The 15,929-nt window shown below is 47.4% G+C and overlaps 1 protein-coding gene across 11 annotated transcripts in view; it reads right to left on the minus strand.

Annotated features, from left to right (window-relative positions):
• Positions 1–946: 946 nt before the first annotated feature.
• Positions 947–15,929, minus strand: part of TANC2 (tetratricopeptide repeat, ankyrin repeat and coiled-coil containing 2) — a 304,309-nt gene continuing 289,326 nt past the window's right edge. For 6 of the 11 annotated variants that reach the window (XM_064495693.1, XM_064495689.1, XM_064495695.1 and 3 more), the window contains 5 exons: positions 15,411–15,440; positions 14,486–14,577; positions 12,453–12,599; positions 10,105–10,205; positions 947–8,522 (listed from right to left, as the gene is read on the minus strand). In XM_064495693.1, the coding sequence (XP_064351763.1) occupies positions 6,575–8,522; positions 10,105–10,205; positions 12,453–12,599; positions 14,486–14,577; positions 15,411–15,440 (2,318 nt within the window). In that variant the 3' untranslated portion in view covers positions 947–6,574. The remainder of the gene's footprint in view (positions 8,523–10,104; positions 10,206–12,452; positions 12,600–14,485; positions 14,578–15,410; positions 15,441–15,929) is intronic. The other 5 variants (XM_064495696.1, XM_064495690.1, XM_031468841.2 and 2 more) reach the window with 3 other exon arrangements.

Consider the following 15,929-nt stretch of genomic DNA (forward strand, 5'->3'; position numbering starts at 1 on the left):
ATGAAATAATTGGAGAAGACCAGGAATAGTTTTTCGGACTGAGCAGGTAGTTCCTTCTGGAGTCCTCTCCTCCTCTTTAAAGACAGTTCTGGTGTCCAGGCTGGGATGACTGAATGCCTGGAGTTCTCCTGCTTCCTCAGCTTTGTTTGGGGGAAATGGATGTAGTTACACAGCAGGGATGTTTGTTCAACACAATCTGGCATCTGGAGGAAGTGGTCTCCTTCCTTGCTTGTCCCTGAAGTAAACAGAGAGGTCGCAGCTAGGCAGGAAAGACTGCAAGACTCCGTGCAGGCACTTTTAAAAAGGCATGGAGTCTCCAGCCAGTTTCAGGAAATCTGCAACCTCTCTGTCCACAATGCAGCTGCCTAGCTCTCTCTGTGGCAAGGATTAGAAATTCTGGCTGGATTTCTGAAGGAAAAAATAAAGTCATTGGAAGCAGTGGGCTTCTGGCTTTGACCAAGTAGACTTGGGAACTAAAGCTACAGCCATCCTGCTACCTCGGGCTACAGTCTTTTAACTTACCAGCTCTATGTGGCAGTCCACTTCAGCCTTGGATTTTGGTATGGCAGCTGGACTGGGGTGGTGGGTAGCCTCAGCTATTAAAGTGAAACAAGGAGAACACGCTGCTCCTTTACACTGAGTATGGCTGGAGGAAACCTCTCAGTGAATGCAGCGAGCCTTGGCTGATGGCCCTCAGGACTGTCCCTCTCGAGTGCCTACCACAGTGTCCAACTCTGAAGAGAAGTGCTCAGTAACTTCATTGAGTGAATAAGAGCCTAGAGGGGTGACTCTGAATGTCCCGTAAGAGACCAGTCAGATCATTAGGAACCTGGTCTTTGCCAGTCTTCCTTGGGGGAGGCTCCTCGGCTCTGCAGGCCGCAGTGAGGATGAGCTTGAGTCAGCTCCCTGGAGACGTATTGTAACGAAAGGAGAAAGCACAATGCCGTGTTTTTCCAAGTGTTACCCATTTATAAATAAGTACATTTGCTTTCATACATACGGTTCATTGTACAGATGGCGATCTGTATACATGGGCAGGAAGTTGCATTCATTTAACTTTTCACATCTATCTCACACAGCTCACATGTACAGACAATAAAACTGCTCAAGCAAGTACAGCAAAGGAAAATGTCTTTCCTTATACACAGGGGGCTAGGTGCCTCTGTTGGATGTGGGACATCCCCACTGCACGAGTTCACAACTGTGTGGTGTTCAATATATCAGGATAGAGAACAAACATGCATTGGATAATATACTGTACAGAGAAAGTCCTTTACATCTGAGTTATAGAAAACCTAAAGGAAAACTAAGTGCATTAAAGCTTTTTCCAGCAAGTGTCTTGAAAGGACAGCAAAGAGGAGGAAGAATCAAAATCATATTAGTACAAATCACTCTTTTATTGTAGACTGTACATGTCTGTACTAATTAAAATCATCTTGGATTTGGAGGAGACAGAACAGAGACAAAGATGCTATGCTGGATGGAAAGGAGGCCATGCCTGAGAATGGCACCTGCCCTGAGCCTGACGAGGAACTGGCCCCATCCGCAGGAATCAGCCAAAGAAGAAAAAAATGGAAACAAAAAACAAACTGAGAAGCCAAACCAGAACAGGAAGTGTAACTTACAGGATTTCCAAAATAACCTGTGATGAAGTAGAGATCTGGAGCCAGCATTTCTAACTTTTTTTCCAGTAAGTTGGTTCACAATAAGGCAGGTACATTCAAGTACTGAATATTCCAGAATTAACTCTCTGGTCCTGGGGACCAAAGGGATTGAGTCGAGTCCCCCCTAACCAGATGTTCCGGTTAGTGATTAAACAGAAGAAAAATCCAGCCAGCAAGTGCTCCAACAACAAAGCAGCCGGGCTCCTTCCTTTCCACAGAGTAGGTGCAAAAAAAACAAGAGCAGTGCTGGCCTGCATCTACACGCAGCCAGCTACAACCTGACAGGTCAGCTTAGTGGAGATATCACCGAGTCAGGAGGAAGAAATGAGATGATATGGGTGAGGAAACATGAAAGTAACACTTGATTTTTGGTGTCCAATTATGCGTTCATTTGGTACTGACTTTCAAAGCTCTGACTGTGGCCATCACTTGGCCACAAGCATCTCAGGGTGGGTCAGCTGCTGTGAGGCATTGGACACCGAAATACAGGTTACCAACACTTCAGCCCTTGAGTGGTCTGTGTTATAAAAGTTGATGAAGACCCAGTGATTATTCAGGTAGCTCTGCACAGTGGCTCCACCAGCCCCGCTGTGCTTGTGTCCAGGCCCCCAGCCAGCCACCTTTTCTTGGGAGCAGCCAGAGCTGAGTTCAAGGCATTGCATGGTGAAGGTTTCCATGACACGTCTTTGTAGGTAGCTCCTACCCCTAAGCCCTTTGTTCATTGTTGTTAGTCATGGTAGATGGTCAGTCTGGAATTCCTAGAGGAGAAAAAGCCACACCTCCCAGTGCACAAGCAACTGGGCAGCACAGGCCTGGTGTGGGAGCAGCAACAGGCTGCCTCTGCAGGGTAGCCTCTCGAGAAGTGGTCAGCCCAGGGACAGTCAGGTAGGGTGGGTGAGGCCAGGACAGGGTGGGTATATCCTGCCCACCCCCCACCCCAGGGGCAGCCTGTTCCATTTTGTGGCAAAAATTCAGTGAGCAACTGGTTTTATTCAAGGCATTTCTGCAGTAGAAAAATAACTGTCATTGAATCAAACCATCCAACTGTGACATCTCTGGAGTTATATAAACGTTGGATGCCAAGAGGAGCTGAAAGGGGTACTCACAGAGAAGAAATGGGTCTTTTACATACCTGTCCATCCACCAGAGCAAGGGAGTTCTGGTCAACCTTCCCTCAGCCCCTGCCTGGCTGAAGGCCCAAAACAGGTAGTGTTCAAAGAGCTTATCTTGCCACTACTGGCACAGATGTGTGAAGACCCCTTTCCTGGCTTTTGTTCCTGCCTTCCTGAACTCTCTGAGCCCATGGGCCTGCCTGCTGGCCTGGAAGTGGCTCCTCCAGAGCTGCTGCCATTCTTTGCAACCAGATTAAGCCTGGTGCAGAGCCGCAGTGACACCTAGTGGTACAGTATGGTGAAGCAAGGTGACATCCACATAACCCACTGTCTATGACTAAAATCTAAGGAAAATACTTACGGATATTAAATTAGATACTGATTAATTTTTCTATTGGGTACATCTCTGGATTATAAAAATACCAATATTTAGTGAGGAGGGTTCATAAACTATTATACAATATAAGGACCGAGAATACCTTTCTCTAAACTGTTCTGTTTACAATAATTTAGGAAAAGTGTTTAATAATCCAGGCTTAACTAAATTAGCAAACGTGTATCTCTGGACAACGACCTGGGGTACTGTACAAGATTCTAATCAGTGGAATTTTCCTGAGCCTTCGAGTTTAAGTTAAACACATCTAGAAAGAGGGGCACATGGGAGAGGAACAAGAAGGGTTTGTGCTCTATTAACTTGGGACTTTAATAGTGCACGCCTGCAACCCGGACAAGATACAACAGCAGATACAAAATGGTCTCCATTTTGTCCATGCCAAATTCTCATGTTACACAGGTTTTCCCTTTACTTTGTAAATAAACATTAATTTTTAATTGTTAATTGTGTGCCTTACTGATCCAGTAAATAAAGTAAACATGTCTCAGGAGTCCCTAAGAAAATTGCTGGAAAAGCACTTTAAAATCACTGCAAATTTTTTTTTGTATTTAAAAACTCTTAATCTTTTTGATGCTTATATACAAGTTATTTCTTGTGCTATAAATGTTGTGATCCACTGCTTGCTTTCTTTCCTTTTTTTCCTTGAAAAATACACTAAAAGACAAGGGTGGTTTTGCTATTTTCTAGTGAAGACATTACTCACACTTAAATATCCAGTATTTATCAGAGTTACAAATTCAAACAATAAAGTGCACCCATATATAGACATGATGTGATGGAAACCCATTAGTGCAAGAATTCTGGGTGAACGGAACATACGATTTGGTGAGAAACCTGTAAGCTGAAGTTTGTCACCACTGTCTCCATTTCAGGGTGATGTGAACTGGGTGAATGGAACTTACCAGGTTCATCTGAAAGACTTCCCCCCACCTGAAGCCAGACACTGATTCAGCAGGTGCCGCTGGGGGAGGGGCATCTGTAAGGTACAGCACTAAGACCACCCCGTGGCAGTGAAGTAGCAAAACAGGGCACAGGCAGTCTGCTCACGAGGAAGAACTTCATCTCCTGCTCCAGTAAGGCCCAGCTGGCATTTTCTAGTCAAAAACAACTGGCGCCCAGTAGTGATATTCATGCCCTCTACCAGTGGCTAAAAAAGAATTGCATTTTGACTGTTACAGTTTAGGTGTTTTGCCCAGTAAGGCATGGACCTTAAATCTGTCTGTCCTGGAAAATCCTAAGAGACACACTGGGGAGAAGTAGCATCAGTGACGTATTTGTGAAAAATACAGAACCTGCTCACCCACTGATAGGTGAGTGCAGGTGGTGTATGTGGCACTCCAAATACACAGGGGCACTTTTCTCACAGACACTGAGAAATTTTCAAAATGTAGCAACAGCTCCTCAGTGAGAGGTGGTTAAAAAGGGTAAGATGCAAAGAGCCCAACGGGGCTGAGACCTGGACAAAAATGTCTGAGCGGCTGCTGGCTGCCATAGCTATACATTTCACCTTCTTGATGAGAGGAAGAGAGAAGGGAAGAGAAGAGACACTGATGTCTGCTCTGGTCTAGCTGAGTAGGAGACAGTCCTTAAGCATCAGAGAGAGGGGAAAGTCTGGGTTTGAGTTAGCCCTGCTATTTACTTCAACCACCCAGACCCAAATCCTGGCCCATTTCAAGCCTGGGGGTGGAGGGGTCCATCTGTTTGGCAGAATCTAAGTTAGTAATGATTCTGATTTCAGCTTCATGCTCCCCACGTCTTAACAATTCTTTCAGAGGAGACTTACTATCACAGACAGGTCTGATCATATCTGGATTTTTATTCAGGAAACTGCCCTTTCTATAGCCCTTTACTAACAAGAGCAGAACGATCCTTAAGAACAGAGAACTAACTCTCTTTTGATATTTTTAGTTATTTTGTTAAATTTTAAGAGGTGATGTGCAGTAGTACCAGCCTGCGCTAAGCCATTGGTTTCAGTGTTCTTGCCGTCCACCTCAAAGGACCGGTAAGCGAATGACCATGAGACACAGAAGATGCGTGGGGGTGACTGGACCAGAGGACTTGCTCCCTATCTCATGTGCCCCCTCCTGGGGCTGAACAGGCTCTTTCTTCACCCTGAAACACTCTGCTGCGTCTGGTTTTCAGTATCACTCCCCAAACACTCCTACCTAGACAAAGAAAAGAAGAGACAATTCCTGTAGTAGCAGGTAATGAAACTATAGATCTTGAAATGGAATCAGACAACACCTGGTGTGGAATTCAACGGCCCTGGGTGCAAGCTCTGGGAATAAGCCTACGGTCCCCAGAGAATTCAGTTTCCTTCTCAAAGAACCAATTCTTCATTATACTATCTAGGGTTTGTTTGTTTTTTAGTAAGAGGACCAGTAGAACAAAACCTGGCTCTAGGCGAAGATCCAACTAACAGGATTACTACAACAGTCAGCCTTCAGGAAGGGTATGCTTTTTGTGGACCATGATGCTCAGTGACATATCAAGACCTAAAAAGTAGGTTTCTTCAAGACAGAGATATTCTGCAGCCTTTCATGGAGAATCCAGAACAGTCTTTCTCTCTATATATATTTATTTATTCCCTCCCCAACCCATGGAGAATTGGTAGCTTTAAATGGTTAATTTGGCTAAAAACATAAAGAATAACTCACCGTGAATTGTTTAAAAATATCCATCACTCCCATCTGATTTCCTCACTGACTGAAATATTTAAAGGGCTGGTTGTTTTCCAAATGTTCCTAAAATGCCTCTTGGTAAATCAACGTAGTGACATTTCAAATAATTAGGTAGGTGTTTTTCTTCTCATTTAATAGACCTATTTCTTCTCTTTCTCCTTGATCCTTTACCCCCGTAGGAAGACCAGCAATTATCTAAGTAAACATTCCAGACCTGACAGCTGCAGGGAGCTGGCGGTCCAGGGGAGGAGACCATGGCACAAGAATGCACTGGGGCCGCTATTTGGATAACACTGGATAAGAATGCAAAGGCAAAGGGGCATCACACTCTTTCTAAAGTTCCTAGAAGAAAACGAACAAGAACATCTTATTTTTGTAAAAAAGGAGAAAGACATTTACACGACAAGAACATCCGTGAAAGCGATTGTCTCCTGGAAAAAGCTGACCAGTGTGTTAAAGCGCGCGGCACGACAATCTCCTCGCTGGCTTCTGAAGAGAGAGAGCGTGTGGCTGGGGCACAGACAAGAGAAACCGAAGTCCTGGCTCGCTCGAGGCCAGCTTCCCAGTCGGCTGCATGCAAAGGATTTCAGCATGTGGGCTGCCACCTCTGAACACCACGCAGAAACTACATGAGAAATTAAGCCAGAGAACTACCTCAAATGTGGAAACCAAGCCTGAAAATGTGCAGTGAAAACATACGGGTCTCACTCCAACAAACGTCTTTTAAACATTAGACTCCACAAATGGTCTCTTTGGTTTGATAGGGGATGTCTGCCCTTGTCGAGAGTCCCGGGACAGCTGCCTGTACAGGTTGTCCTGGTACGCCTGAGCCACAGGGAGGGTCCGAGCCACCTTTACGTCGGGGTACGAGGAAGCCTGGCTGACTCTCTCCAGGAGGTCCCCGCGGGACCCATTAGCCAGCATCCCATGGGGGCTGTAATAATCATCCTCCAGCAAATGGCCATTCTGTGCATTGTTGGTTTTGTTATAAAAGGCAATGTTGCTGATGGATGACGGTGGACTGAAGGACTCAGGCTGAGGCAGGTTGCCGGGAGACGTGGGACTGAGAACGGTATCCACTGATGACACTGCCCAGGTCCGATTCTGCTGGTGAAGGTGGGGGTACTGCTGAGTCCGGGCTGTTTTATCTATGATCCCCATGAATGGTGTGGTCCTGGATCGGGTGGGCTCACTGGGGTAACCTCCCTGAGTGGGAGACACTGGCGACAGCTCATCACATGACCTATCGTACGCCGGCTTCAGTGGGATCTCCATTTGCTGAATCGAGGAGGACGGCCGGAAGGTCGGAGTTAGGTTGGAGGCAGATGAGATACTGTTGCTAGATGGAGAGAAGCGGAGGCCTACACTTTGGGAGTGCAGCAGTGGCCTGGGAGTTGGGGGGTGGGGTTTCATTTCATTAGGGTTGACACTAATAGGTCTTCTGATTAAATGTGACACATCAGGGGACCCTAGTTGGCTGGAGGAACGCTCCAGATCTAGTTTTGAGTGACAGACTGGGTAGTAGGATGCAGACTGGCTACGCCCAATCTGTGGTGTCTGGCTGTATCTCACGCCACCGCGATAGGCTGAGGAAGGTCGCTGTGGAAGGTCTTCTTTGGTCAACCCCCCATGCTGACAGATGGCACCCGCACTCAGGCTGGCCTGGACATGCTGCACAGGCCTCCCATCCCCTACAATCCCCCCGATTGACCCTTGATAAACCAGCCGGCTCTGACTTACTCCTATGTCTCCCTGTGAAGACTGGTATTTACCAGCCATGGGATGGGCTACTTGGCCATAGGCCCCTGTGGAGATGACGGTGCTGGAATGAACGGCAGAGCTGGGCTGGTTGCTTCTCACAATCTGGGCTTTGGCAGGCTGGAGCCTGAGCCCTTGCTGGGGAATGGCCACAGGAAGCTGGGGCATCTGGTAGGGCCGCTGGGCCATTTTGGACAAAGGCGATTTCGGTCTGCCGGGAAGCTGACCAACGTTTGTGTCTTGCTGGTAGCGCACGGGTGAGCCTGACTGGGATCTATAGACACTCATGCTTTCCGCGGGAGGGCTGGCCCGATACTGAGGGCCTCTTCGGAGAGGGGAAGGGGGAGGGCTTGGGTATTCCTTGCCCTGCCCTCCCACGGGAGGGGGGCTAAAGCGGTAAGACCCACCCTGGTGCGCTGGGGAAGTATGCGGAGGACTAGGCCTGTAATGCGAATTCTGGTGAGTTGGAGAAAGAGCAGGCGAGGTGGACTGATAGCTCTGCCTGGTGGGAGACCCTACAGAACTACTGGACCGGAAGTCAAAAACCTGATGAGAACCAAGAGGTGAGCTGGAGATGTAGGCTGAGTCGCGATGCGCCGGAGAGGAGGGCGGGCTCTGGATTATCGGGAGCCCCTGACTGGGCCGGGCCTCCGTCTGGAGGCCAATGGAGACATTCTCAACTTCCTGCTCCAGGTACTCCTCCTCGAACATGTCCTGTGCCGAGTAGATGTCTTCACGCTGCGGCTCAGGTTCCGCTTCTTCTGGTAATGGCTGCTGCGGCTGTGGCGGCGGCGGCGGCTGCACCTGTCTACACTCCTCCTCCACTCTCATCAGGAGCCTCTGGATCTCACGGTTGTTCGGACAGAGCTTGATGGCCTCGTTCAGGTCCTCTAAGGCTGCTGCAAACTGTCTGCTTGACAGAAGGTAAACACAGGAACTGGAGTTATTCTGAATCAACAGGAATCACCAAGAGCTGAGACACGGTCACTCTTTCAGAGAACTGTTAGCATCTTGGGGGAGTCTGGGGGTGCTTTGGTTTCGTGTGATTTGTAAGAAAGGAAAAAGGCAGGCTGTCATTCTAGAAGAATCCAGAATGACTCCCTAGCCCGTTCAGCCTCCATCTTCCTTCTGGCCTCTCTGGGATTAGTGGAGAAATGTCCCCATTTTGTCAGTCCAGTGAGGCTCTTCAGGAAGTTTCTCTTAGTGTCCAGATGCACACCAGGGAGTATGAGGATTGGGTGGGGTTGTCATTTACAGGGTCACTGTCAATTAGCTTAGGAACAAAACAGTAACTACAATATTTAAAAATCTTGCTGATCCAGCAGAATTTTTTCTTTATATTTTGGCTCCAATTTTCAGGCCTGTTCCATCCCAGGCAAGAACCCTGTCCTCTGCCCTTTCGACCCCTCGCCCCAGAGCACCACTGCTCCTTCATTCTGCTACCTCAATGCTGGGCAGGTGTTAGGCTTGCTGACTAGAAAACTCAGGCTCTAATTTACAAACGAGGACACAACTATCAGAGGTATTCCCATCCTCTCTGTTAACGCTGCCCAGAAAACGGGCAGTTGGCCTTGTGGGAAAGGAATGATCCAAGGGGAAAGAGAATTTGACAGTCAAGCTTCTGTAAGAACTCTGTTACCCCGGCTAGTTAAGACTAAGATCACTGCCACCATTACCACTAGACTGAACCTGGGTTTGATTTTCAGGACCATATCCCCCTGGTCACAGTAGGGAGTCTGAAGGAGTTCTTTCCCAGGCAGAGTTTGGGAGAAGGGCAGGGCGCTGGGCAGGGCGCTGGGCAGGAGGCATGAAGAACAGTGACAAATTATCCAAAGATCATCGACGGCAGGTTCTAGACCTTTCTGGAGCCTTCTGTGCCCATTGGCCAAACCATAGCAGGTGTCATGAGGGATGGGGTTTCTCTTGGGCCCTCTCAATCCTGGCAGCAGGACCTCCTGTCTCCATGCATGTGTGGTGTAGTGTTGGGAGAAGCAGGGAGGCGAGAAGGAGGTTTGATGCCACCAGACTTGAGGAGAGCCCAGAAGGAAGACTAATGATCCAGGGATTCCCCAAATGCCTGTAAGAGAGAGGAGCCTGTGATGTAAGTGACCCACCCTACTTCGCCCCCTAAAAGGGTTGGGAGGATATTTTGCTTAAGTGACCTCTTCTCAAGTCACCAGTGTCTCTTTGTGCTATCTGCTTTGGGGGTTCAAAAGTGATTGAGATATGGCAGAGGCTTCCTGGAAGAAGGTGCCATTCTCCAACAATGAAAAGGCATTTTCTCCCAAAGTAAAATGCTCTAGATCTCCAGAGCCCCGAGATTTGCCAGCCGTAAGATGCGCCCTGTGCTATGGGAGCCATCCCCTAAGCTCGGCCCCGAGAGTCCTCAGGGACAGACACAGTTGGGTACATAAGCCCCAGGATGGCCTACGTTGTCTTGGCCAGATTTCCAGAAAAGAGACCTCTTGCTTCTCACCCTCTCTCTCTCTCCTCACCTGCTGCTGCGTTTGGCCCTTGCTCTTGCATAGTAAGCTTCATAAGATTTCGGTTTCAGCTCCAGGGCCTTAGTAGCAAATTCCTCCGCCATTCCAAAATCCTGTCATTACAATAGGTGTGCAAATGAGTCATTGAAGAGATATGGAAAATAGACAGCTTGGGAATAAAACAGATTATATGTACATTTCTTTGACATTTATGGATGGAACACCTGGGATTCTCGACATGCCTGGTGTGGCTCTAGCCACGTGGCCCAGACGGGAAGTTCCTTCTGCCTTTTGCCCTGTGTTGTCCTGCAACTGCTCATGGGAATTTACCTGCCCAGAAGTATTAAAATACTTTTAATGTGCCCTCTTTCTGCCTTTCTAACAAAGTTCTTTCTAGCTCAGAAGCCAAATGTCAACCCAATGAAGCTCTTGAAGTTGGAAACCTGAACTCCCGCCATTCCTTGGCTTTAAAGGGATGAGAGAAATCCAGGAAGATGGTGTCTGTGTGATAAGCAACTGACTACGGAGACTAGACAGAGCAGGGACGTCAGACAGACGTGGGCTCAGTTCTCTGCTCTGCAATCCCACAGAGCGTGCTGTGTGCGTCTCACCCACACCTACCTCACAGGTAGGATCAGGAGCAACAGGGCCTTGGAAAGCCCCGTACCCAGGTCCTGGCAGGTAGGAGATGCTCAATGGATGGTAGTTTCTTTTCTAACTCACAGAGGCTTCTCTGGCCTGAGCTTTCTCTTAACTTGTTCCTTACTTAGGAAACATTTAAAATTTTAAAAAAAATAATAGAACAAGAGAGAACCCTAGCTATGACTAGGGTCTGTGCTGCCACCTCATCTCTTGTGAGGCTTCCTGGAAGAACATGGCCTCGTCTGTCCTCATCCTGAGAAGCCCTAGGAACAGGAACCAGGGGAACAAAGCCAGTTTTCAAGACCCCTTACATACTAAGCCAAAGCCACAGAACAGCACAGCAGCCTCTGGTTAACCTTGTGACTCCTCGGGCAGAACAAGGGCCCTGAGACAGAGGTAAACATGAAAAAAAAAAATTAACAGGCAATTTTCTACCAAAGACGACAGACTTCAGGTGGTCCTGGGAGGTGGTTAACTGTTTCTGACCAGATGTGGAGCTAGAGAGACGGTGTTCCATCAACAGGATCATCTTCCAGCTCTAGTGTTTTCAACCTTACCCTTTAATTTTTTCTTTTGGGACAATCGATATTGCTGGGAAGATGAGAGTATTTTTAAGAAGCAGGATATTTGTTAGACAAAAAGGAAGCCAGCAGGTTGGCAGCAGCTTCGGAGCCCTGTCTCACTCTCACTAGCTGCTGCCGGAGGAGACCCCTGGTGCTGTTTCTTCTGTTTCAGGTAAGAACCTCACTGCCCTCTCCTGGGAACCTTGGCCCTGTCCCCACTCATCTCAGCGCCAGGGGCAACTCTGCCTCTTGGGCATCACACCCAAAGTCTACATCTGGGCTCTTTTCACTGTCAGGTTTTAGATAGATGATATAAAGGTCATCTTTCTGGAATTGATAGCAGATCTCTTGCCACGGAGGCTAAAGGCTCATTTCTATATACCTGAGTTCTTTATTCCTTTACTAAAATGTTTCTGTTTGGCTTGGATTATTTTTATCTCCTAAGGAACTGTGAGACCTCAGGCTGGTGGATGTCAGAGGTTGCTGACATGATCTTAGCTATTCCCAGTATCTGAGAGAGGGTTCTTGGCCCAGGAGTATCTGCATGTCAAGGGAGCAGTGGCGGAGGCCGCCAGAGACTATCTACAAGGCAGGCAAGAAGGGCCAAGGACTACTGCGGAGGCAATAAACGACCAGGAGAGCTCTAAGATTCCCTCTGCGACAAGAAGGGGCACGGCATGTTAGGATAAAAAGATGAGGAAAGAACTGAAAAGTTCAAGATTAGCCTTAGAAATTAAACTTTGAAGTCCATGGTCCTGAACCCTCTTTCCAGCCCTTCCGTAGTAAATGACAAAGGGGCCTACCAGAAAGGAAGGGGACGACTGAGATTGTGTCTGGCAGCGGGGGTTCTCATGACTAGTGCTCTCACATCCTGGGGGCAAGGGAGGATGATGCTGATAATTCTCACTTGCAGTGGGAATTACGAAAATTCAGAAAGCTACGAAGTGCCCACTAGCATTCACTTTTTTTAATAGTTTGAGATATGGATTGTACTTAGACTTGATTTCTTTCAAATTGCAAATGTCAGTGCTCTGTGAAGGACAACCAAGTTCCAAATGGGGCAGACAAGGATCTCAGGGGCCTGGTAAAAGCTAGCATGACATGGACCATCAACTTCCAGGACGGCAGAAAGGAGCAGGGACAAGAGGGACTTACGTTCATTTTCCTGCGACATCGAGAGAGGTTGAGGAGGAGAGACACCTTTAGTTCCCGGAAGGTTTTCAAGTCCTCACCAAACCCTTCTCTAGGGAATTTCTTCAGGGCGTACTGGTAGCGCTGGGCAGCTTCCTTTACTTTACCTTTCTAATGGGAATACAAGATGGCAAAACATACTGTTGGTCTGGAGCAGCTGAGGAAGTTTGTCCCCATTCGTTTCCTCCACTCAGCGGTTACTACTAAGGGTTAGCCCTCCCAAACACAGTCCTGATGGTGACAGCCCAGTCTTCTCTACACACAGCTCCCCGGGCAGGAAGGGCATGGTGAAGGGGATTCCCAAGATCCAAGCCAGAGAAACAAAGCCTGGGTGAACAAAAGGCCTGGGTTCGCAGCTTCCCAACTGGATTCCCAAGGGACTGAGCTTGTTCATTTCAAAGGAGCTCTTTCTTGACCTGATCTCCCTGGGATACATCATTTCCTAGTCCCAGCCACTCCAAAGGTATTACCACTTCTCTGCTTTTGGCTTATCTGGACATCTCTTTTTGTTTGATGTTCCACCTTGCCAGTCCTCCAGAAGAGGCCACTCTTCCTCACAAAGGACGTGGGAGCTAAAATAGTCTCCTACTGCTTCCCTAACCTCATGGCATAAAATAGTATCAGTCTTCCTCCATTTTTGGAAAAGACCTGGGGTAGGGTGGTGGTAGAGAAATGAAATTTAGAATTTGTGATACCATCTGATTATGCAGGAGGGTTTTTCCAAGGTGAAGTAGATCTATGACCCACCTAGAGACCTGGTCACAGGGGCCTTGAAATTTTCTCACATTTTGTATCTGAAAATCTATGAGTTGAGCCCAGAATGATACAGGCACCTGCTGTTCCTTTAGCTGATCTTCATCTACTCTGTTCCTTCTGTACAGCTGCAACTCCCCTAGGGATCCTCATCTTTCACTTTCTCGTGAGCACCCTTCACTAAGGAGAGACTTGGAGTCTTCCAAGGTAGAGTTCTGAGTAGGAGCAGCAGTAGCTCTGCCCGTTCTCATTAGGAGGTAGGACTCCTTGACTCAGAACACTGGAAATTATGTTACAAACAGGGCTTAGATCCTTGACAGCAATGCCATTCTCAAGTCTGTAAGTGTGACACCGAGGGAGGCCCTTCTTTGAAGTCATGTGAAATCACAGTTGGGTCAGCACTCAAGTTACCTAGAAGCCTAGGGGCTCTAGATTATTATGACCCACTCAAAGGGTCCTCAGGAAATACAACTCGACTCCCAGGAACTCTGTACACTCCTCACACAAGGCAAGAATAACGTGCTTCAAAGCATTTTCTCATCTTTGGGCCTGGGCTTGTCTCAGTGATGCTTGCTGCCAAAAGCTGGGTTGGATTTGTATTTACCTTTAGAAGAAGATGACTCAGCTAATCTTAACACAACAAGATAACCCTGACGTGGAATGTTCCTAGGGATGGGAGTCTGTGTTAGGGCGTGGTGCCTTCGGCTTGAACTGTGAGTACAAAATACGCCACCTTCCACACTCTGGCTGTCACTCAGTGAGTGGCTTCAAGCAAATCTTATAATTGCTATTTGTCTCAGTTTTCTTATCTTATTCAGGGATGCTGATAAGCTATTATTACCACAGACTTTAAAATCTGTGTATATATTAAATAGGAAAGCTAAGATAATGCCTCTTTCCCACAGACTGGAAATATCTGCACTACATAATTTTTCGTTTACTTGTCCCATGGCTTCTGGGCTCCAGTGAGCAGAGTTCATGCAGCATCTATGTAACCGCCCGCCAGTGACCAGGCAGAACTCGGTTTTTAGGTTCATCGGCTGCGAGCACGTTTAGGTTACTCTTGCTCTCTTGCTGAGAAAACAAAGACCTGAGACCCTCACCCTACAAAGCCCATCTTTGAGGGCTGGCATTCTCTCTTTGCCTCTAGAACCAAGGATAAGAACGGTCAAGACTGGTAGATTCTACATCTGGAAAACAGTCAGTGGCTGTTTTGAGGGAACTTTGCTCCTTTCTCCCCTCACCTTATAAAACATGTCCCCCTCTTCCATCAGCTTGCTCAACAGGATGATCATGATGTCCGGTTTGGAGGTGGCCATCGCCCATGTGGCTGGACCTGTAGTGTACAGGATGCATGATGGGTAAAAAACTCATACAATGTAAGGGTGGTAGGAAGCTAGGTGAAAAAAACACCCTGGGGGAATTTCTGCTGAGAGAACAACTTGCTCCACAACGATTTCCTCATCTTTTAGACCTGGGAGTGTCCTAGTGACTCCCACTGCCAAGAAGCTGCGTTGGATTTGTATTCACCTTAAAATAAGAATATGTGAACTGTCTGAGTTTGCACCACAGGAGGGCAGCAGAGCCTGCATGCTGTATTGGGGCAGGCGATGGCTTAGTTTGGAGTTATTTTAAATAAGGAAACTGGGAGAAAGGGTTTATGTTAAATGTCACCATAAGATTTAAAAAATCCAAAAAGGTAATTTATTTCAGAATCTGGAACTCAAACCCCCCAGCTTTATTTAGTCTCTTAATTTTTAAAGATGTACTTTGCAGAAGGGAAACCATTAAAGACTAAAGGCTCCCTTAATTTGTAAGTATTAACTAGGACTCCTGGAATTCACGCTGAACCAGGAGCACAGTCCCAATGTCAGACAGACGTGAAACAAGCCAACACTACTGAGGACTACTTCACCCACAGAGAGAAAGAAGAGGTTAACTCGATTAGTTTACAGATGCCTGAATTATTTACCAACTAAGCTTTTCAGGGTTAGTTATCAAAAGTTCAAGTTATTCTCTACAACAGTCATTAAAAAAAATCTTCTTTTAAGGTGAAGTAAATTAACAGATTAGAGGTGTAGGGAACTCATGCAGGCTAAATCAAAGAGGAGAAGGCAGAGCTGACCAAGCCATCAGACCACGCCTGATGCTGACAGCGGTGAAATATACCTCGTGGGCGACTCGGTAACGTCTGACAACCTTCAAAGAAAGGAGAAAACAAAAAGTTGTAGGAGAGGAAAAAAAAATGGATGAAGGTGAAAAAAAAAAAAAAAAAAAAAAGAAGGAAAAAGCAGCAGTGAGAGGCAGGCAGCAAAAAAGCCAGCATATCAGCCAACCCTCGTCTACAGGTCTGTGGGATGGGGAGCGGATGGGACAACAGCAGCAGGGACTTGAGAGTCCGAAGCACATACAGAGCAAGGGAAAGCAAAGGCTCATGGCAGTGCAGGGATCCAGGATGCTCACGGGTGGGGCTGCTACAGAGGCATCAGCACACAGATGTGCTTAAGGTCAGAGCAGCCTCCCGGCGAAGGCTGCAGGGGCATGGCAGGTGACCGTGTGGTTCTGCACACAGGGAAGTGTGGATCTCGGCTCAGATGGTGCCTTCTCTGAGCTGAGAGTCCTTCTGTTCACTTGGACAATAACTGGGCCAGGGCAGAGGGGAAACTACACACACTCACACCAAACACC

This window comes from Camelus dromedarius, chromosome 16, assembly GCF_036321535.1.
Source record: "Camelus dromedarius isolate mCamDro1 chromosome 16, mCamDro1.pat, whole genome shotgun sequence".
Taxonomy (NCBI): Eukaryota; Metazoa; Chordata; class Mammalia; order Artiodactyla; family Camelidae; genus Camelus; species Camelus dromedarius.